Below are 23,137 nucleotides of genomic sequence, written 5' to 3'. Positions count from 1 at the left end.
CTGCAGCTTTTTTTCTTCCTCGTATAAGGAATTGGGTAATGACAATGTATTTCAAAGGTTTGAACTGAGATCTGCCATACCTCAGGTACCCATTTTTATCACCAGGCTGTGGAACAAATCTCTCTCTTTAGCCCTGTTAGCATTTAATAACGCACACCCCAAAACATCCCTAGCAGGGTGCAACGGGAGCCTCTGGAGCTGGTTTAGAGCTGTGCAGTGCAAATGCCCAAAGCATAACAACAGCTATACCATCCCCCCCGCCCCATTGCACCGGTAGCGGCCGCACAAACCTGCCCGGGAACGGGTCTTTCACCCCAAAAGCTCCCTGCCACGTCGGCCGCCCACCCCTGCTCCCCCATCCCATGCAGGGCAGCGGCAAGCCGGCAGCGGAGGCAGGCTGTTCCCGGCGTGTCAGCACGTCTCGCATGAAACCCAGGGCCAGGAACAAGGCAGCTGCCTGGGCCGCCTGTGTGCAACGTGCAGGCTGTGTGTGGTAGGGCTGTACTCGCAGCCTGCCAACACCCAGGCCGGGAACGTGGCGGGGATGGCCGCTGCCAATGGGAGCCGGCAGGAACGAAGCCATGTGGGAAACTTAAAATGCAAGCGGAGCTGGGAGTGTGTGGCGTGTCCTTCCCAAGCACTGCCTGAGCTGGCAGGATGGCTGGTTTCGGTCAGTTTTAATAACGTGGATGGGTGTGCGAGCGGGGAGCGTGGGCAGCGGTATGCTGGGAGAGGGGCTGAGATGAGCTGGGGATCAGCAGAGGCATTTATCTGCAATGTGCTTTGAATGCATTACTATGAAGGAGATTAGAGACCCGACTCTGATCTTCACCCATTTCAGTTACACAGGCAAAAATCTGGAATCTGGATTTTAAAGATGCTATTTTAGCTGTTGCTGAAATCAGAAACAGGCTCCGCAAGGGAGAGGGAACGTGTATGTACATCCATGAAGTTCCTGCGTGTTGCTACCCTGTTCTTCACGGAGCAGAACGTTGCTGGAGTGTTCATTAAAGCGACCCGAAATTGATCTTATTTCCTGAAGCATTCCACATGCTAAACCCACCTAACGATGCTCTTAGGAATATTTTTTCCCCCATTTAATTCACTAAGATTTCCTTTAGCTTCGGAAGCCTGTTAAAGCTAGAAAATAATACTAAAGGCGATCGGTGACACCCCTCCCCAGGTGAGATTTCTCCAAATCCTATTTCCAAGGTGCATGGGAATTTCTGCGAAGCGTAGGCTTCCCTCCGTGCTCGCGAGCGGGGTTTTTTTCCACCTAGCAGCCCCAGCCACACAAATACCCCCCCGGCAAAGCTCCTCCTGGTGAGAAATGTCCCGGCTGGGCAGGAGCAGCCGCCCCGTCGCCTCCGCTCCCACCCCCGGGCCGCTCGGGGCGGAGGGGGGGGTCCCCCGGGGCAGGAGCGGCGGCGGGGTGCCGGTCCCCTCCCTCCCCGCCGGGGCTGAGGAAGCGGAGGGAGCCGTGGAGTTGCTCTGCATATTAATGAGCCGGGAGCCAGGGCAGCGGGAGGTGTTTTAAAAGAGGACGAGGGGAGGAAAGCAGGCAGAGCGCAGGCAGAGCGCAGGCAGAGCGCAGGCAGAGCGCAGGCAGCCCCAGGGCAGCAGCACGGCCGGGAGCCGCTCTCTGCTGTCCTCTCCCTGGCGACATCCAGCCCCGGGGACGGGGGGATTTGGGGGACGAACCCGAAGCGAGAAAACACATTAAAATCCCCGGCGTCTCTTTAGGTACCTGCTGTCTCACCATGAAGCTCCTGACAGCAGCTTTGCTTCTGCTGTTCATCGCGATGTGCTTAGCCAGCGCAGAAGGTAAGTTGGTTTATTCCGCTTATTCCCATGTGAACCTCTTTTCCAGGGGGTTGCTTTTCCAGTCGTTTTTATTTGCCTCCTGATAGCCTTGAGGTGGATTTAGCTGTCCCCTGCATGCTGGGAAAAGTGAGGTATTGTATCTGCGGGGTAAGGTAGCGGCGAGTTTTTTCAAGGTGGGAGTAGAGGTAAAATACATGCAATAAAGTTGTGCCTTCATTGCAAGCCAAACAGCCCCAACTCACAGTGTGGGAGGTCACGCCGTGTTCTCCGTTATTCAGGAATATAGCTCAAATGCCTCCTTCGAAACTGAGGGTGGTTTTCCCAGGGAAAATAGAGCAGAGCTGGATTGGATGTGGTAGCACAAATTCCCCCGAGTGTGCCAGTGTGCATTTTCTGCTGTGCACAAAAATGACGGTTAAAAAACACTCAGCTTTTGCCTGGCTGCGAATGCACCACAGCATCCGTGCGAGGAGAAATGACTGAAAAGTCCTACAAAGTCCAAGAGAGACGAGAGTGAATGAGAAAGTAGCTGAGATGTGCGTTTGCTTGCTCAGTTTAAAGCGAGTTCCGACTCTTTCATTTCCTTTTGTTAAATACAATTACATTTAATCACAGCAGGTGCACTTTAAAAAGCTCTCGTATTTACTAAGCCTCAGAACACACACAGCACCCTAAAACGTATTTCCCAGAGAGTCACTACCTTTTCCTGGGATATAGCAAAGAAAATATTACTCTTTTTAAGCTCAACAGCATTACAAAATTCAGCTTTTCCCACCGAGGCTTGAAAGCCCAAACTGAAGTTTGTATGCGCACATAGGCTGGCGGGGAAGGGACGCTTGGTATGCAGGAGGCTTTGCAGGCACATGAGAAAATGCTTTCTCTTGTAGGCGTGAAGTGCAAATGTTCAAGAAAAGGTCCTAAAATAAGATTCTCTAACGTACGGAAGCTGGAAATAAAACCGAGGTACCCGTTTTGCGTGGAAGAGATGATTATGTAAGTTTTCCTTCATTTATTGCTTTCTGTTTCCCTATCAGCTGAATCGCTTTACCTTACACTGCAAGTTCCTTCTTTGTTCTTTGTTTTTCTCATGCCCTTGCATGCTAATTTCTGGGAATAGTCATTTGCTGCATCACATGCAAAAAAGTGTGCAATTCTGACCAAAAACCCAGCTATCATTTTTCGACATAATTTTTTTTGCTCAAAGAAATATTTACAGAACAGGTAGCAATAAGAGGATGATCATTAGTTCAAGTGAAGATAGGGACAAATCCCACTCCAAACTGCCTGATGTAAAATCCAGAACTATTTACTCAAGTTATTTGGGGCGTGCAGAGTAAGACCATGAGCAGAGTTTGGCCCATGGTGGTTTCTGCAAGGAAGAGTTATCCCAACCAGAGTCAGATTTTCGCCTGCGTTGTACCAGAGCCATCCCCTTGCATTCGGTGGGATTACCTAGCACGTAAGAAAACGCTTTCCTCCCAGTCTCACTGCAAGCCGTGACCAACGCTGCCATGAAATCTCAAAGTTATGTAGTGACTAACTGAACCGAGGCAGGTACGGGGATGTTTGACATCTCTGATGACTGGCTCAAAAGGAGGGGTTTTTTAGATTTTAAATATGGCATTTTTTCTGTCCTGTTTTGGATACCTTAAGATTCCCCAACAAAGCACCATCCAACCAGCACGTGGGGCTGGATAACGACCAGAAGGGCAGATTAGCTGAGAAGACTGCACCGAGCCTCTCTGCCACCTAAGATGGGGAAAAAGGGTCCCGAGAGCAGCTACACCCCCTGAATGCCAAGGACTGATTTACTCCAGCGTTTGTGCTCCCTCACTGAGTATTTGCCATTTGCTTAATCTTAGAAAGGTGCTTTAACAGCAGGATCTGAGTCCTGTCCTGCCGAGCCGCGTACCACCTCCAGCACCCTGTAATGCCCACGGGGCCAAATCCTGCCCATCTGACTGGCACAAACAAGGAGATACCACGGGAGCCTGATCCTGCCCACGCAGAAATGGCTCGCCAGACTCGGCGGAGGGCGTATGGAGGAGGAATGGAGAGCCAAGCTTCCTTAGGCTTCCTCCAGATTTACACCAGCATCACTCCAAGCAATGCTTAGCTCAGGGAACATCAGACCCACCTCTTTGAAGCCCAAATCAGCTGATGGTGACCTGAACAGAAAAATGCTTGCAGAGCATCACTGCCTGAATCAGTTCCTTGCAGCTTTACTTCGTTTGCTTTGACCTTTCAGTAGCAAAAGGATGGTGTAGAGGAGCACTAACTCTTCGCATCCCACTCCAGGCACTTGCCTGCAAGCAGCTGGTGGCCGGAGGGTATAAAATAAATCTCATTTATGCAACATTTCACTTCCAATCAGAAAGTCGGGAAAGCTGGAACGCCGTGCACCAGCTGGATAGCTACGCAGATGCCTAGCAATGCTACTTAAGCCCGGAGGGTTGCCCTGGGTTTGCAGCGGCTGCAGGGACAGAGCTGTCCCATCGCTCTCCCATCGCTGCTGCTGCCTGCAGGGCAGGCAGGGCTAAGGCGCTGCCGTCGCTGCCTTTCCAGCTACCCTAAGACAGCTGAAGTCAGCACTGAAAGCAAACTGAAATTAATATTCTGAGAACCAATTGATCCGGGAGTCTCTGGACAAGGCACAGAAGAGCTAAATTCCTGCAACTGAGTTTTTGTTGCTGCAGTGATCATCTAAAATGAGTTGTCGAAGCTGGGTCCCCTCCTGCCCCTCCTCAAAAGCTCTCGTATCTTTTCATATAGCAGAAACATGATAGAAATGATGTTTGGCAGAGAAGAAGTAGGTATGGGGGTGCAGTTCAGGGAGGAATTTGTCTTTGGCCATAACCCCCCCAGCAGAGCTGTGGTACAGGGTCAGAGGTGTCCTCTGGTCTAGCTGAGTGCTCAGTCTAGTCAAAACCTATCAAGATGCATGGCACATCTAGCAGTAATCCTGTGTGTATCTGTCTCCCGGAATGAGGAAAAGCAGCAGAAAATAGGAGGGCAGTTTAACTCCTTCTGCCTGAAAGGATCCAACCCCCCTCCACGTATTGCCCCATCCCAACGAGGGGGGATGTGTCGGGGTGAGAACAGCTGATGGGAAACAGGCGCCGCTGGGAGCCTTTCTCAAGGGACAGCCGAGGTGGATGGCAGTCCCTGCACTGGCTTGGGATGAAAGGACCACAGCCAGCACCCTTGTGGCCCTGGGGACAGGCTGTTTGTAGGCAGACGTGCAGCCCCACCATCCCTGCAGACGAGATGCGTGGGGGCACGAGGCACTGGGGGTCACAGACTGACCCGGGGTGCTCGTTGCAGCCCCGGAGGCATGGACATACTGGGGAGGATTTTGGCACAGGGACCCTCAGACACCGTGGGTGAAGGCCCCAGCCACCAAGCCCTGGGCAGCTAAGGGACAGCTCAGCACGCACCCCTGGAGCGAGCTCACTGGAGGTGTAAGCTCTGGTGCTTCAGTCCCTTCTCCATCCCTCTCAACCTCTTCTTGCAGCCCATCCAGACAACTCCTCACTCAGGGTATCGGCTCCTACAGCCCCTCATCTTAGGCACGTCCTCTTACATCTGCCGGAACAGCATCCCCAAGAGCAGGGCCAGCTCAGCTCAGAGTGCCCAAAAATGCTACCACCCAACCCTGTGCCCACAGCATCAAGGACTGCACGGGAACCACAGAGGACCATGGGGCTGCCTTGGGAACGTCTCCTCTGCTGTCCAGCCTCCAGCATCAAAGCAGAAAACCTGTGTGGTGTCAAAGCAACACATCTCAGCCTGAGAAAAGCTCTGGTTGTTCACCTGAGAAGCAAACCATGCATCTCCTATTCCTTAGACTGCAGGCTCTAGTAAATCCAGAATTGTCCTCCTTCACTCATGGTGCAAATGTAGGGCTCGCTGCTTTTCAGAGGTGGTCCTGCTCTGCTCCTCCTGCGATTCAGCTTGTACATCACTTTCTTTCTGGAAATATCCTCTATGGTCTGTCAGAAAAGAAATCCAAGCCAAGGTCTGGCATCAGCTAGTGCAGACAGCACAGCCAAGAAGGTGGCTGCTGGATGGAGAAACTTTGTGCCGACCTCAAGTCCCTTAAAACTTGCATGCCTTGTGCCTCCAGTGAAGGTTTGGGTTCACTCCCATTCAAAGCTATCGGAAAATTCCCCTTCTCACATACAGAGGAGTTGGCTGAGAGTGCCCTTGGAGCAGAGACAATCCACAGGTTTTAGCAGTGACCCTTCCCTTTCCAATGCCTGCAGTCACAGAGGCTCTTGGAGCCCTTCCACCGCTTTCCCACGCATTGGGAAAGGGCCACATCCTCCCAGAAAACAACCCAAAGGTTACACCCTGTCTTTTTGTGACTTCAACTCACACCTGATGGAGGTGGAGCAGAGAAGGGGAGCAGGGAAGAAAGTTAATTGAATGGAAAGAACTATTGGAACAGCTTGTATAACACTGAAATGTGAAACGTGGTGAGACCCTTAGCTGAGCTCATGCAGGCAATATGCAGCGTTTCACTTCTGGTCAGGCATGTCCCCTCTGCACCGGGCAGGTGAGCTGGGAAAGTTTGCAAGGCACTTTTTCTTGTGTTAGAAGATAAACAGCTCCTTTCTGAACTAAACCATAAAAGAAGCCCATCAATATGCACAGATATTTCTGGTTTTCTGCCATCATTTTACTCATGTCTTTAGCACTGTTTAAATAATTCCATTATAGGGTTTTAGTTAAACTGAAAAAAGTGTTTCCCTGTTATGGATGGTATTTCCAGAAAATTAATAATTTCAATTAAAATTGTTGTTGGGTTGTTTTTTTTTTTAATCATAAAATTAATAACAAAACCAGAAAACTGCTTGACCTTGAGCCCTGAGAAGTGATAGCGGTCTTGATGTTTCTGAAAAGCCATCCTCTTGGGAAGCAGTTCCAGGTCTCTTGTGTCACCTGGGTTGTGGCAGACCAACCAGCAACGGCTCCACTAAGCTCTCCAGGAGCAAGCCTAAAACGACAGGAAGACCTTTGCCACGTTTTGCCTCCCAGCACGTCTTGTCCTGACAAAAAGGGGACACCAAGCCGCTGCTGCCGGCAAAGAGAGAGGGATCAGCCTGTGATCAGAGGAGGTGAAGCCCCCAGGACTGCTTGCCTGGGGCTCAGAGCTAGTCCGTTGGGCACACAAGCACCCTGCCATGTGCAAGTATTTAAGATACTGCTGACTAAAAAAAAAAAATTAAAAAAAAAGGGGGGGTGGTGGGGAATAATCAATGAACCAGGTCTGATCTTTTCTCTTGGATGCAGCATTGTTGAGTGTAAGGGAACCATCTCCTCATGCAAAGACCTTGTGGTTGCCTGAATGAGCCATAATTAAATCAGCTATTAAGCTCAAAAGAAAATATCTAACAGACAGGCAGAGCAAACTCACTGATTAAAAACAGTGGGTACGTCTTCATCTGGTACAACCTAGTATAACTGTGGACAATATTGCACTGCACTGATGGATACCAGCTGAAGATCTGCTCCAATATTATTACAATAAACTCAAATATCTGCCATAAAACACAGAGCATGAAAACCCTTCCACTGCCCGCCTGGGTGAGGGCTTCCGGACTGATTTTGGCATTTACCTGGAGTGGGAGCGGAGGACCGGCAGTTCCCCTGACTCCCGTAACCTGTGCTCCCTTGCCTTGCAGCGTGACTCTGTGGACGCGAGTGAGAGGGGAGCAGCAGCACTGCTTAAACCCCAAACGCCAAAACACAGTGAGACTGCTGAAGTGGTACAGAGTATGGAAAGAGAAAGGCAGGTAAGTACAAATTTGCTCAGCGGGTGAGGGGGAAAATCTTGGTGGCGAGTTGGGCAATCAGCAGCGTTCAGACAGAGGCCAGGAAAATGCACACACTGCAAATGCTCTATCCAGCACGGAGGATGTATTTCATTACCCAAATTACAGTTATAAATGGATGTTCTGGATGTTATTTCTTTCCTGCCACATGCAGTCCTCACTTCTATTTTAGGATTAGGCTGTTCCGACTATAAATAGTAATTATTTTCTGTTAAACTATTCATCAGCTGATGTTCTCAGTTATTTACATACTCTCACCTCCTTTCTACGGGTAAAAAGCCAAGATGAAAAGCTAAATTACTTTCACACGGTCACAAGGAAAGCAGTCAGCAGAGCTGGGAAGAGAGTGCCCTGTCACACACTTTAATCACACCACCTCAAAATTGTCAATATCTGATGACGCAGATATTTGCCAATTTTAACTAGCGTGTCATTCCCAGAAAAACAGAAACTTGCTGGTAGGAATCTCTGGCACCTTCTCCCTTGCCAAGAGGATGTTTTTTTTGAAAGCCATCAGTCATAGATAGATAGAACAGAGAGAGGGAGAAACCTGAATTCCTGATGGTTGACGGTCAGCGGTGATGTCTCTATCTGTAATTAAGGGGAGCTGCCCAACTCCCACCGCCTCTCCAGCCATGGCCAAGAAAGAGCCTCCACACGCAGCACAGTCCCACCAAACCCTGATGCTCCTCAACTGATGGGAAAATTGTTCCCCAAAATTGAGCTCAAACGAGGCCAACGAGCAGCAAGCTCCATCTCTCAGCACGTCGAAGGGTGCCAGCACAGCCACGCGGTGCCCGGTGGCACAGGCAATGCCACAGCACTGTGAGTGGTGGTGGGTGCTGAGCCCCTCGGCCGGCTCCCCAGACTCCCTGCCAGCTCCCTGCGGCTGCTCCATAAACAGAGCACGTGGGGAAGCCCTGGCTGTTGCATAACCACGTATTTACACTCTTCCCCTCCTTTTTTTTTTTTCTTTTTTTTTTTAATAAGGCCGTCACTAAGATGACGAAGGATGCTCAGCCCCAGGCTTGTGCATTCAGGAAATGTGCAGGGTTCCCCCGAGCAGACGGAGAGGAGGGATGCCCCGTGCAAGGCTGCGAGGGCCAGGGTCCACGTGCTGCAGGCTAGCTCCTGTCTGCAGATAACAGTGCTGCTCGCAGTCTCCTCCGAGGTCCAAAATAAGGGTCAGCTCCAGGCTTCCCTGCAGTCCAACCAGGGGACGGGGACTGTCCCTGCTGCCAGGGAGAGGAGGAGGGATGGCGAGCCCAGCACCCCCACGGCTTTGGCATCCAGCCTGGGGCGTGCAGGAAGGATGCAGCACAACCCTCAGCGTTTCACCTTGCTTTGCCGTGCCCAGCGCTGGCATCGCCCCGCTGCGGCATGCCACCCCTGCATCGCACCCAGCAGGTCCCCGACACTGCTAACGGGGCAAGCAGGGCAGCCGAGCTGAACTGCAGCTGAAGAAGCATCGAGTGATTATTTCAGCTATAAAGAGCCTGATTTAAACCAAGTCCTCGTAATAAATAAACAATTTGTCAGCACCTTCAGTGCCAGCTGTACAAAACCCACTGACTTGCTCCCCAGGAAAAGCCAGGGAATTTAAATGTAAATGCAATTTACATTTAAATGTAGTCCAAACATGAATCTCTTCCCCAAAACAGCATTGCCCCTAGTTTTCCCCATGCCACGGAAGACCGCTTTCATGCACGCTCCCCAAAGAGCCAAGGATTTTTCAGCAAACAAGCCTGTCGGGTGGTCTTCTCAGGATGTAAACTAGAAAAATAATACTGCTTCTAATATTATTCCAAACATAACAGATACTGTGAATTTATTATCTACGTACAGCTCATTATATACTTCAACATTTGTATATGAGATAGGGATTTTCCAGTGGTTAAAGTGTATTAGCAGATGTGGATTTCTTCATCCTATGTATCCTGATAATCGTGGCAGAGCGTGTTACTCCTCGCACGCCTGCACGATGCAGCAGTGTCAAAGTCCGATCCTCCTCCCAGACGCTTTATGGATAGCAATCCGGCGACGGCTGACGTCAACAACTTATTTTCCAATTTACTTAAGCAAAGGCTAAAAATCTGGCTTCTGGTTTTTTGTTGCTGGGGGGAGAGTTATTATTTTATTATTAATATTTTTTATTATTATTATTTGGAAGGCAGTTTTTTCATTCATAGTTTAAACATCTTGCTCTTGGCTTTCCTTCTGTTTAGGGTTTATGAAGAATAAGAGGAAGCAGCGTGAGGAATGGAGCAGACTCCCTTGGCTGGCGTAGGACTGGGCTCTGCAGAAGATTATTTCTCTCTCACAGACATAAGACACAAATTCTATATTATTATAAAGCACTTTTTACCAAGGGTCAGTTTTTACATTTTATAGCCATGTGCAAAAGGCTTCCAGATTCACAAGCATCTGTTGCACTTCAGATTTCATACCTGTCTGCTCTGTACTGAGATTGGGAAAACTCATGTTTTTCGTTTTAAAGAGGTTGTTTTTGGGGGTTGGGGTTTTTTTTATTGTTATTCATTCATACTTCACTATGACTGCAATCGAGCTTTATAAGCTCATTAGACAAACAGTAATGTTTGTAAAGGTGTTACACAGCCGGGTCCCTCACCCTTTCGCAGTGGGAAAGCGTCGGTGCTGTGCTTGCTTGTCGTGGTCGCAGCCTCCACCATAGCCAGGCAAAGCGGGACCAAAGACGAGTTTGCTGGGGAAGATGCCACTGAAATGTCGTGGCTGTAACTGCAGAAGTGAGGTCCCTCGGCACATCGTCAGACGAGTCTGAACATCACTTGTGTACCTCTTCTTTAATGGACTCGAGGTCTTGCTGCAAGGTGAAGCGTACCATATCTCCCATTTCACGTTTCATGCATTAGAAGCATTTCTGGGTCATTTTTATTACTAAGAAAATGTTTGGGGTTTTTTTTTTTTCCACCTGAAGTTCTTACAGAAAGTTTGTGGCTTCAGTACTGAGACATTGTAAGCTTCAAGACTATTGTGTATGATTTCCTAGATTTGTAGCAACAAAAAAAAAAAGCCTTTAAAAGGTACCTTTTTATGAAAAATATGATAGGGCAAACATATAAATACCTATATATGTTTTAGTCACAATCAACATATTCATTATTTTGAATGTAATACTTCAATGTTAAGCAGTGCATTCCTCTTTTTAAAATAACAAAACTACCTTTTCATTTGTAAATATACTATAGGAAGTCTCCCTATATTATCTTTCTGTATAATGTACTGTACTGCTAAATTATCATATGCTATTTAAATGTCTGAAATATTTAGAAGGTTGCATGCAGATTTCATATTTCTTTCTAAGACAAATGAAAAAAGTAATAAAAAATATATTTAAAAAAGCTGACAATTGCTCTGAAATTTCCTTAAGCCATCAGGGAACTCCAGCCACAACTTTTTTTGGTGGATGAATTGGTTTGGGGAAAAACACTGAATCAGAGAAGCTGATTTAGAGATATGGCATCTTGATGACACTGGAATTAGAAAACGTTATTCCAGTCCAATTTACTTCCCTTTCTCATTTTAGGTTTTGGACTTTACCCAAACGCTGAGGAATCTCGTTACATGAAGAAGGGCTATGCCATGCGCCTATAGCCACTAGTCTAGTGTTATGTTAAATAAATGTAAATCAGCCACTCCAGATCCGCATAAAAACAAGTAAAACGCAGTGATTTAGAAAAGATCTCGGTTAGATTAGGGAAGGTTGTACAACGAAAGTCAGGCAACAAAAACCTGTGAGCCGCCCCTTCCTCTTTCTTTGCCCTTTCTGCCCTCGCCCAAAGGGAGGGACTTGGCACCCAACAAGGCTCCTACACCGCTCCCCAGCTAGAAAGGAAAGCAACAGATAGGAAGGGTAAAGCCAGCGAGAGTTTAAATGCATTAAAACCTCCTGGTGTTCCCCGAGCAGCATCGCTCTCCTTCCGGGCTGCTCCCAGCTGTGCAAAGGCAGCTTCGCACGGGGCTGCTGCCGAGATCGGCACGACTCCTGCGACAGTGATCTTATACTACATAAGAGGCCATGCCTGGCCTCAGCTCAAGGGTTTCCTCCAATTCAGACAGAAAAAAAGGAAAAAATAATATATATATGCACACAGACACTATATATACTTATTTACTGTGCTAATACCCTGGCAGAGCTGAAGGAGAAAGAGCCATTAGATTTCAAAGTATTTTCCTATTCTGCACAAGGATGGAGCTACAAGCTTCAGATGCCCATTAGTAAAAAGCTTGAGAAAGATCCCCGAGTATTTAAGAAATTAAATCTCTGGGGATATCGACCACAAGGCGCTGCTTCGGGCTGCGCATCTGAACCCGATCGCTGGGCAAACCCAGAGCCGTGGGCTAGCCAAGCTGCGCCTCTCCTTTCTTGAGTCACATTTTAACAAAACCAGTAGTTTTTCCTTGAGGAGACTTGATTTCAACACTCCGACAGACTTTAAGAAAAGGTTTATGCTTATTTAGTGACTACTGGGCAATGTATTTCCTGGAAAAGTATTGATCTGGTTGCACAAGAGGTGGTTAACGCTCCGTTGGGAATGCTGGGCACAGCTCCAGTTGCCCAAACGCGGTGCTCGGTGATTCACACCTCGCAGGGTATAGCCTGTACAACTGACTCTTAGCTCGGGGTTCATCTGCCAAACCAAAACCACCAGCAAAAACTGGGCACAGAGGAAACCAATTGTAGGTTTTTTTTTTTCCCCACTCGCTAGAATGGGAGACTAAAGAAAAAGAACTCTTTGGTTTGATACGTGTATTCCCTTTAACCCAAAATCTGTGCTTCGAAAAAAACAACTCCTGGAAACAGGAATTGAAACCAGGAAGGGAAAAAACTGTGCCTCTGAGCTGGTTTTCCCAAGCCTGTTAAACTGCATCTCCAGGCAGGTTTGTTCAGTTCCCAGAAACAGGAGGAGCATCCCTTGCCGTCCCCGATAACTGCAGTTGTAAAGGGAAATACCGTGTCGGAAGGTAACTGCCACACACAAAACGTCAACCGCTTTCCTTCAGACTGAAACATCTTTGCTAAAACATTTAAATATATATATGTAGGTACCTCCTCCACCTAGATTTGGCAGCAACCTTAAGGTTTGCTTTTGTTTTCCCCAGCAGATTGCAGGTTGCAAAGCCACGGGAGACCATTCAGTCCAACCTCCCTAATATACAGACCACACATTTGTGCTTTGAGATTGAAAAATTAAACCACTGGAACTACGGTCTGAGCAGGCACCAGCCAGCCCCGGCTGCTCACCAGTTACCACTTAAACCTTCCTAAGAGCTTGAGCATTGGCAGGGTAAGCCAGAGCCCTGCTTCATCCTGGGGTGCGGGAGCAGCACAAGCAGAGCCCGCAGCTCCTTTCCTCAAGCACCGATGCTATATCGCAAGGATGTAAAACCTTCACAGAGCCTCTAAGGAGGGCAGTAGGCAACTGCTTTCCCCCATCCAGCCTGCAAAGCTGCTCCCCCGCACACCGCGGCCAGGAGCACACAGAGACAGAGCACCAAGCCCTGCACAGAAGACCTCCACGCTCACCCCCATCCCTCCCCTGGGCATTGGGTATCCACAGGTTGCACCCATTCAGAAACAGCACTATCAGATTTTGTTTTAATAAAAGCACGAGGGTGAACCAAGCAGCTGCAGTGAAAGGACAGAATAGCGGGGAGACCTGCCTTGCCTTTTCAGTGAAAGCGCTACGTGGGATTAGTAATGTTATACAGATCCTTTCACCACTTGCCTTTCACTTGTTCATATATGGTCTAGGTCAGCAATGGCCAAAAAGTTTATTAAGAAGCAATAGCTGCTTGGTGGTCCGTGGGAGACGGCGCGGTGCTCTCGGCCGGTCCAGCTGCCTGCTGTGCCCCAGCTCCCCCCGGGCTCCCTAAATCAAGGCACGAGGCCATGCCAGATTGCTACACGCATGGGGACCTTCCCTGACCACGTCCATGCTGTGGGAGAGCTGGCCCCGCGCTAACGAGGTTTCATCAGGGCTGTGGGAGCAAACGTGGGGCTCGATGGTAAAGTCATCAGAGGGGCCTGGGGGTTTGCACTGGTCACCCCCGAGCCCTGGGTGGGAAGTTGAAGGCAGTGTTACAGCAACCCAAATGCTCTCTGAGCTAACTAAACATCGGAGTTGGGTGCCTTCTGGACTCACATTCGTAGAGAATGGGAACGAATGTGAGTAAAAAGCCACCGCCCCCAGGACTCACCATCCCACTGAGATCCACAGCCAGGGACCTGCACCAGTCCAAGGGTAAAGGGCCTCCCGTGCAACCTGACATCGCTTAACGGGCTTTATATAAGCCCAGACAGAGCTTGCACTCTCCAAAACACACTTCCCATTAGGTCAAATGAAACACCAGTCACATTTTGGGTATTTTTCCTCCAAAGCCAGCTTCCAAAAATGAGGCATCTAAATCCAGATGTGCACAGCATCTGAAGACCTCACTTATTCCGAGTTGCTCAATACCTTTGGAAAAAGGCAAGCTGGTTTTGGCTGTTGGCTGAGTTTGGGCTTTGGATCCAGAAGAGTGGGCAGCCCATCTTGAAAGCCCTGGCCACGCTGACTCCATGCCAAGGCAGCTCTCAGTTTTGGCACTCTGTAGATCATCCATGCATATCACTCATGCTGGGATTTCTTGTTCAGTTTGTTTGAGGTGCGTGTGGCCACAAATGGAAATATAGATATTTTTAAGGTACGACATTTGCGGCTCTCACTGACTCTGTGTTTGCTCTATCAGAAATTCTCTGTGTCCAAGGATTCATTGATTTCCCTCTGATCCTAAACCACAAAAAGCCAAGTGCTCCCTGGTAGGGGCTCAGTTTGCCTTGAAAGGCTGCACCCCATGAGCCCCCAGATATCCTGGTAACCAGCACGTGTTTCTGGCAAAGTACCCCAAAGCAGATTTCCTGTAATTCCTTTACCTGACACGACACACCCCAGAATAGCAAGTGGGATTGCCATTGCCTGAGGAACAGCGGCTGCAGCTGCATTTGCAAGCACAGAGCTCCAGATGCTTACAATGATTTTTGGTGCTTGTAGGTATCAATACACACCTTACAGAAATCTTAACTGTTTGCTGAATTCTGGGCATCCAGGCAACTTGGAAAATCCCACAACACTGTTAGTTGTGCTTTCTGACACCACGTACCTCTGGAAAGACTGAACCTCCATCTCTACGGACCGCCTCTGCAAATTCACAGAGAGGCAACTAAAAACCTACACAAAATTGGGCCACCTTTTGGCCATCATATCTCATGTGAAGCTGAGATAGCGTCATCATCTTTTTTTACCCTCCAGGGTTGCCTCCTTGGACCATCGCCTCTGCTAATCAGTGGCCCTGCCCAAGCAGCAATGCAGTAACAGTCCCTGATTCATACTAGAGGTATTAAATACCCAGCCCAGATCCAGAAGTTGGGTTTTGGGTGCCTTCCAAAGCACCCTTATTTCTATTAGCCAGCACTACATGGGACAAAGCTGTGTGAGATCAAAGAGATGTCTGAGAGGCCCCAGCAGCCTGGGGTTCAGCCCTGTTCCTTGCTCTCATCAGCCCCGCAGCACTTTGGTGTCCGGTGGCTCTTGGGCCCTGGGCCAGCAGATCCCAGCCCAGATGGCTGCTCTGGAGGAGCAGTGGGGGAAAGCAGGGCTGAAAGGACATCTAGTGGCAACCAAAAACCTTCTCAGACAGCCTAGGGACACCTCTACAGCCCTTCGGCCGCCTGCACTATAAATCAGCTTGGAGCCTGCTCATTGCCCTGCGACGCTGGGAATGTCCTTCCCCAGCTCTGCAAGAAAAGCTTCAACTGTTGCATTTCCTTACCTGGGTATGGGAAACCCCCCAAAGGAAAGAAAATGCAGCTGTATTTTGGGAAACCTGCTCAGAGATTTACACAGTCATATTAGCCTGTTAATGTGGAACACGCACACTAAGGGCAAAGAAGACACCTGGCTGCCACTGTGTCTACAGGAGCCATGTCCATCGCACCAGCACGGGAAACGGGATTGCGGCACAACCCTGGGAAGATTCATTCCCAAACCACCTGCCCCAAACCCTTTACAAACATCAGGAGTTCGTGCCCAACACACCAAGCCATGTGGCTTTCTTGCCCAGTGGTTCTCCCTCCTGCCACCAGCTCTCCAGCGAGCCCAGGACCCGCAGGACCCTGTGCGAGCTGCCACTCCCAGGCGTTGCATTTGGCTCCGTCCTGGGACCGGAGCAGCAAAAACCGCCCATGCACGCTATCACCTTCAATGCCTGAAGAGGAGAACTTGCTCCCTCTTTCTGGGTATGAGCACAACTTCATCCAACCATCAAAACAAAGCCAAGATCCCTGGAGGAAATGCTTTGTAGAGATGCAACATGCACGAGCATTTATTTTCTGAACGCTGAGTGACAGGTTGTATTTCTGGTCCTTTTGCTGACCTCCGCAGCACCCAAATTCTCTCAGATTTTTCTTTCATCTTTTGCTTGTGTCTATTATCAGCTCTTTGGGCAGAGACCGCTCTGACGACACACATGGAGGGCATCCAGCGCAACAGGAGCTACTCTGCTGCAAGCGGGCACGCGGGACCTGGGAGGGAGGAATGACATGACATGAAGTGACAGGGAGGCCGGCAGCCAAGGCCTGGGAAAATCACCACGCCTGTGTTTTTGTTTTTCTTCCTGCACAACAAAAGAGGTTAGTGAATTCCTCTTGGATGGGTTTCAGAAACTCCCCCAAGAAAAAGAAAAAAAAAACATCCTGCTGGTGTTCACTTAAGGCTGATAATTACAGGAATAATTATGATTTATTCCCATCATAAATCTTGGAGCAAGAAAAGGGTTTTGAGGTTTACAAGATTTACTGGATGACAGAAGCAAAACACAGCTCTAATTGCCCTTCTTTGTTGTGTTTAATTAAGGATTCTGAAGCAACTGATCTCTGTGTCTTTTCATGGTTAGAAACCTGCAAGGAAAAGAAAAACTTTCTGCAGAGCCACCAATCGAAGCTTTGTTGGGTTACTAGGCACTAAGTGTGCTACATCTGAACACTCAGGACTCCCAGAAAAAGAAGCTTATTAAAGGAAAAGAAATGCTACAACAGGCTTTTTTTTTTTTTTCCCCCTCTTCCAGTAGGCTTTGGCAATTTTGAGCTCACTTCTAATCCTGGAAGAAATGTTTTTTGTCTTCATCCCTCAGCATTTTTGCCTCATTACTGCCCATTCCATTGTGTGCATAAAAATACTTCTGTGTTTCTATTACCTTCATAATTGCACCATTTACATTTTTCCTTGGGGTTTACTTCAGCTTCCTCTCTAAGTCTAGAAGACTTATCACTTCTGCAAACACATTAGGAAAAACAAACCAGCCCGGAGCTCCTCAGCTCCCTCCTTGGACCAGTAATTCCCAGTCAAGTGCCACTCCTCCCCAGCAAGAACCAGTTTGCCAAGTGCTACCTCTCAAATTCAAACTGTAAGTGACAGGCAGAGTGTTCCCTCTCCACTTTTGTGCAACAGCTAAAACAGTTCTGCCAGGGAAATCCAGCTCCTCGTTGTAGTAATCCGTGTCAAACCATCACGCCTGGCTCTGAGCGATGCCACCAGCCCACACGCAACCGCAGCCGTTACGCTCAGCCAAGGCCTCGTGGGCTCTGTGAAGCTAAGGGATAAAAAAACCCAAGAAATCTTTGGGACTGCTTTGACTCTGAAGGCATTTGGGTCAGTGTTTTTGCAGAAAGCAACTGCCCTTGGTAAGCGAGGCACACCTTAGGCTGAAAGGAGGATGAACGCTGCATCCCCAAAGGGAGCACCTGCGAGGAAGCAGAGGAGTTCGGTGTTGCCCAGAAGGTAAAATCCCACCCCTTCAACCATACAGAGCAACGCACTGGATAACGATGCCTGGAAATGCTGATCTACAACGGGAAAAGGTCAAATACAGCTTTAAAAGAAAAAAAGACTTCTTGGGTTTGTCATGCCTGGGAAATGTTCTTTTAAGATCAGGAGAAAAGGATGGAGGAGGACAAAACCAGCACAGTGCACAGAAGGGAAAACACAAAGTCAGCAGCATTACTGATCAGAGCAACCTTATCTGATCTCAGGTGCTTGGCTTGGACCATAGAGCAAGCATGTCAGGGTCCCAGCCCAAAACCCCTTGCTGGTCCTCCTGGCCCCACATCAGCACGTGGGCATGGCCGCGTGTGCCAAGAAGCGCCGTTGCTTGGGGGTTCGATTGCTTTTGTCGTAACCATTGATGACAGAAGCTGGAAAGCAGCAAGCTCTGAAATCTGGACTTGAAAGACAAATTGAAAGATGCGGTTTTCTATGGGAAAAACCAATCTCCTTCCTGGTTTCCTAGAGTTTCAGCTCTATGCCGTCTGTATCGTGATAATCCGAATAGTTGATTGAATGCCAGTTGCTCTGTTTTAAGGGTAATTACAGCGTGCTGTAACCCGCAGGAGAGGAGCACTGGGGACACAGCTCCAGCGACTGGACAGGGACCTCGAGATCCGCAGTAACTCGCTGACTCACGTATATACCCATACATATTTACATACACACAAATAGAACATGGAATTGATAATACTCCTTTTCTTCACCTGTCTTTGACCTTATCTTTTTTGGATAATACTATCTTTGTAGCAAGTCCTATTCCCTTTTCTACACATAGCGAGAAGAATGTTGAATTTCACTGAAGTCTGCAGGGGAGAATAATAAAGGAAATCAAATAGAAATAAAGAGTGGCCATAAAGCAAAGACTGGTGGTAAAACAATCAGTTTTCCGTGTTCTGAAAAGCCTCGGGGGATTTTTTTCCCCACTTACTTGCAGCAGGTACCCAGGTTTTCCAGCAGAGCCTCCGCGCAGGGTTGTCCATCCCCGGGTGAGCACAGCTGGCTCCGAGCTGCAGCTTGGTAAAGCTTGACACCTTGTGGCTATTTCCATCACTTACAAGTCAGGAAAGCTGGGGTTTTTTCCTCTTTTTCTGGCAAAGGCTGTGGGTGGAGTTCATAAATGAAGAGCTAAATTCCCAGGACCTGGCATGTAATGTGTGGGGTGGAGGTCTGGGGTCATTAACAGGTTAATGAAGATAAATAACACCAAACACTGGAAACTCTAAAAAACAAAGTCATGCCCTATTTGTTTCTGGGGAAAGAAAAAAATAAAGAAAAGAAAAAAAGATTCTTTGGGATAGGAGCCATCTGTATATACATAAGGCCCCCAGGTAATAAAAAAGTGATCTTGTGACTGATGTTTCTCTGTGATTTTGCAGCCCCATCGGATCCCCTCCTCTGTTTGCACAGTGGGGTAAGAGGCTCAGAGCCCTGCCTGACTCCGACAGCTGCTTTGGAGAAGCGTAGCTGCACCGACTGCAGAGAAATTATCTCTAATTCTCACCAGAGTAACTGGAAACAGGCTCAAGACCTGCAGTGCATTAAACCTGAGGTGAAAGAAAAAAACAATACTTTGGGTTTTATCCAAGAGGGTTAAACACAAGGGATGTCTACAGCCTGAAGAAGCAGCACATTCACTTAATAATTAGCAACTGCACTTATTTTATTATTTATCTGTGAACACGGAATTTATTGCAATTTAATACATGCTTAAATTGGAAAAGAAAGCAGCATCCCTGCAGCAGAGGCTCAGCGGAAACAGATCAGCCAAACCTGTCTCCTCTCATTAGCCAACGACTTGTTTCAGAGGAGCTTGTTACTGTGGAAGTACATACAGCCCCAAGGAAAAAAAAAAAAAAAAACACCAAAACCTCACCTAAGACAACATTTATGTTCCCTTAATCATGCTGCTCCACTCTCTTTCTAATTCCCTGACCGCTAGAACTAGTACTTTGGATTTATTTAGCATTTTACACCTTCGAGCTGTTCTAAAATACATATTAGCAGACCTAAAACTTAAAGCTACCCTAGCAGAAAAATGTTCAGTAATTACAAGGGCTAATATAGATACCTTGAAAACTGTTCTTGCCACCTAACTGTGAGTCAGGCTCACCTGCGTACCCCGACCCTCCGCAGTCCCGCTCCAGGCATAAGGCCCAGCACCCGCAGTGTCTTCCTGCAGAATTTTGCCTTCGCTCTCTGCCCAGTTCAGCCGCATCATTAGGTACTGGTCCCAGCAAACCCAGCACTTTGGACCCATATGCTGCCTGGGATTTTTCAAGGGCTGGTACACCTGTAGTTTAACGCTGTGCTTTGATTTGTCTTTTTATACTCGGAGACGTTATCGTAAAGAGATACTGAAAGAGATGATACTTGGCTGTCAGCATGATGGAGAGCAAGACTGAGTTCTTCACCTTCCCTGTAGCTGCTTACGCTACCAGGGGGATGATTCAGGCTAGAATTTAAGATGTTCATACCTGTGCTTTTGTCCTTGCAGAATGGGAACTTTAAAAGTTATATCGCACATATAATACTAAGGTAATAAACTGCAAAGGAGCCCAGTTAAATGGATAGCCAGAGGCCATTTAAGTCAGTGCAAAGTACTCCTTTAAATTCCAGAAAGCAGAGCAGATCTACAAGTTATTTACCATTTGCTTTCAGCTAAGTTTAATGAAGTTTGTTTGAAAAACACTGGACATCCTTCAAAAAGCTGAGTTAGTGCAGAAAAAAAAAAAAGAGGGTTATTTTAAAAAGAGTCAGGGTACCATCTCAGTGTTTTCACCAAAGCATCTTAATTCAGAAGCCACCAGATGTTTCATTTTGACATTTTCTAAAAGTCATGTTCTGTTTAAGCCAAACTAAATCTCTTCCTCCTTCTACCCACAGCCCAGCTTTACTGTTTGGCCTCTGAACTGCAAAGTCCATTTCCACCCAGCTCTCCGCTGCCCGGCCAGCCCTGCCCGCCTCCCCGGGCCCGACAGCGGCTCGCCGAAACTCAGCACCCGCCACAGCTAAAACAGCCCCAAATCACCAGCCCTCAGCCGGGACGAGCTCTTTGTATCACTTTTCCTCACTCGGAAATCTTTACACTTGTACTCAAGGTCACATAACAGTTTTATTGAGATAATAGTAATTTTTTAAAAGATTTATTTATTTTTACCAACTCAGTAAAAGCAATAAAATGACAGCATAAGCCCAAAGGAAAGCACAAGGGGTTTATGTCACTAGAGCAGGTTTTGCTTTGCTAAATCAACCCCATTCACGGGGGTTTTCCGGAGCCCAGGGAGACGCGAACCCTCCGCTCCGCGCGGCCGAGTTTGCAGCGCTGCGCCTTGGGGTGTCACCCTCGGCCCTCTCATGGCCGGGGCAGCGGGAGCCGCACCCCAAAGGTTGCATCCCGGGGGTCAGGGCGCGGGGGCTCTGCCGGCACGGCTCAGGGCCGCTGGCCGGGGCTGTCTCCTCGCCTTTTCCACCTGCCCCGCTCTGCCCGGGCGCTGGGGCTCCCGCAAGCGCCGGCAGGTCCCTGCCCAGCTCTTGCATCTCTTTTGGGGTGAAGTCACCTGCCTTTTTTTTTTTTTTTTTTTTGTTAACTGAGGGGATGTCAGCTTCTTCCTCACTGATATAATCTTTTATTATAGATGGCCTCTCTTCATGGATAAAATGTCCAGCCTCCTTTGATGCGAAAAGCCTCTGGATGGTTTCATACCGATGTCCCTTTACAGAGGGCCAAAACAAAAATTACAGGCAAACCTTTCCTACCTGCACCGAAAGCCTGCAGGTGGGTGCGTTTCAAAACAACTCGCTGCTTGAAAACATGTGAAGCATCTCATTTTGCTTTTATGTATGTGTACTCTAATTGACCAGGCAAAGCAGTGACTGAGGTGTGATAGGAAATTTTCATCAAGACCCCCTGGGAACACCGGTGACCCAGCCTTCCTCTCCCATTTTGTGTGCAGATGTACATCTACCCATACAGGTATATGCAAAAGTCGATATCATCACTGTTATTAACAATTTGTCTTGGCCTCAGCCATGGCCAGAGCCAGGTACGGCAAAAATACTACAAACAGACCAGTATATGACCCCAAATAAAACAGCTACAGGTATTTCCAACCGTCTCCGGACGCTGTCACTGCAGTTCTCAGGACAGATTAGACGTCTCCGGTACAGCAGTAAAGCTTTGCGCAGGAGCTGCGTGTGTTCACATGTGCACGCGTGTGATTGTGTGTGCACGCACACGTGTGAGTATGCGTGGGCGTGTGGGCACAGGGCTGCGTGCACATGTATGCACACGCGTGTGCGGGCGCGCGTAGGTGCACGCATGTTCACACGCGTGTGCGTGTGTGCGCACCAGCGTGGGATTGCTCCCCAGCCTTGCCCTCCCGCCCTAAACCCCGGGGAAGGAAACAGGCAATTCTCTTGCGGGTGCAACCCTTGTACGTACAATGCCAGGGAAGGGATTATACCAGGGATTAACATTTTAAACTCCCCTACCAGACCTACTGACTCAAAGATCCTCAGGCCAGTAATCGTATTACTGTCTCTGGGATTATCGCGTTCCTGGGTTCAAACCTGAATTTCAGAAGTTGGTGAGAGGTGCCCCCCAACCCCTGCGCACCCCAAACTCCCCAGGCTGGGGCAGGAGCCGCTGCGTTTGGGTTTTTCTCCTTTTTTTTGGCCATTCTCTCAATTTTCCCCGCCGCGGCCGGGAGAAGACTCCATGAACGCTTTTCTTGTCGCCTGCCTCCTCCTAATTCCCAGTAATTTATCCCGTATTAAAACTCCCTTAAGGAAGAATGGCCCAGGAGCCAACACCTGCTATGCAAATGGCAGCAAATCCCCCGGGCCCCCGTGGCGGGGCAGTGGGGACCCGCGGGCTGCCAGTGGTCCCGGAGCATCCTCCCCCGGCTGCAAGACTCCATCCCCAGAGCCGGGGGGGGACCCCAAGAGCCCCCCCCCAAGCGCTCAGGCTCAATTTCATCCCATCGTTATGGTGCTTCAATTCTTTCAGGTCATCTTTATTGCAGTTAAAAGAAAATAAAAATAAAAGCCACTCCTAAGGAGAATTATTTATATGGAAGGTATAAAAGAAAACCTGAGCATCTCAGCGTGTAGTTAAGCTTCCTGCTTTGCACGTTGTTGGGGGGATTTCATCCACACGGCGGTCAATGAATTTTGTCCCTTTCTTTTAGGATAAGTGTTCTAGCTTCAATTAACAAAATACGAATCAACAAAAGAGGCGGAATTGTGGGCGGGAGAAGGTGGGGGGGGGGGGGGGGGAAGAGAAGAAAAACCTCTCGCACAATAAGGTGGGGGGAAAAAAAGGGCTCATTTCTCGGAGGTGACATCCTAACCTCATTTTTCCCAGTTAATGTGCTAGCTGGGAGGCTGGGGAAGGGCCAGGCAGGGAGCGTGCCCCGGCAGTGTGACAACACCGGGAGGGTTTGGCCCTTTTCCTTGGATAACTCAGATTAGGGTTGTTGAAACCTCAGGCAGCCGGTCACATCCCTGGGCACCTGCGCCCCGTGCCGGGTCCAGCCCAGGTCCCCGGGCGTACCCGGTCCCAAAATGGGGGGA

General features: G+C 48.6%; 1 protein-coding gene across 1 annotated transcript; it reads left to right on the top strand.

Annotated features, from left to right (window-relative positions):
- Positions 1-1,568: 1,568 nt before the first annotated feature.
- On the top strand, positions 1,569-10,343 carry CXCL14 (C-X-C motif chemokine ligand 14). The gene is made up of 4 exons (XM_075509750.1): positions 1,569-1,824; positions 2,712-2,817; positions 7,512-7,622; positions 9,887-10,343. The coding sequence occupies exons 1-4, from the start codon at positions 1,761-1,763 to the stop codon at positions 9,900-9,902; spliced, it is 297 nt and encodes a 98-aa protein (XP_075365865.1). The 5' UTR covers positions 1,569-1,760; the 3' UTR covers positions 9,903-10,343.
- Positions 10,344-23,137: the final 12,794 nt, after the last annotated feature.

This window comes from Mycteria americana, chromosome 8 (genome assembly GCF_035582795.1).
Source record: "Mycteria americana isolate JAX WOST 10 ecotype Jacksonville Zoo and Gardens chromosome 8, USCA_MyAme_1.0, whole genome shotgun sequence".
Taxonomy (NCBI): Eukaryota; Metazoa; Chordata; class Aves; order Ciconiiformes; family Ciconiidae; genus Mycteria; species Mycteria americana.
Note: the sequence above shows the minus strand (reverse complement) of the source record. Positions and strands in the feature narration are given on the sequence as shown.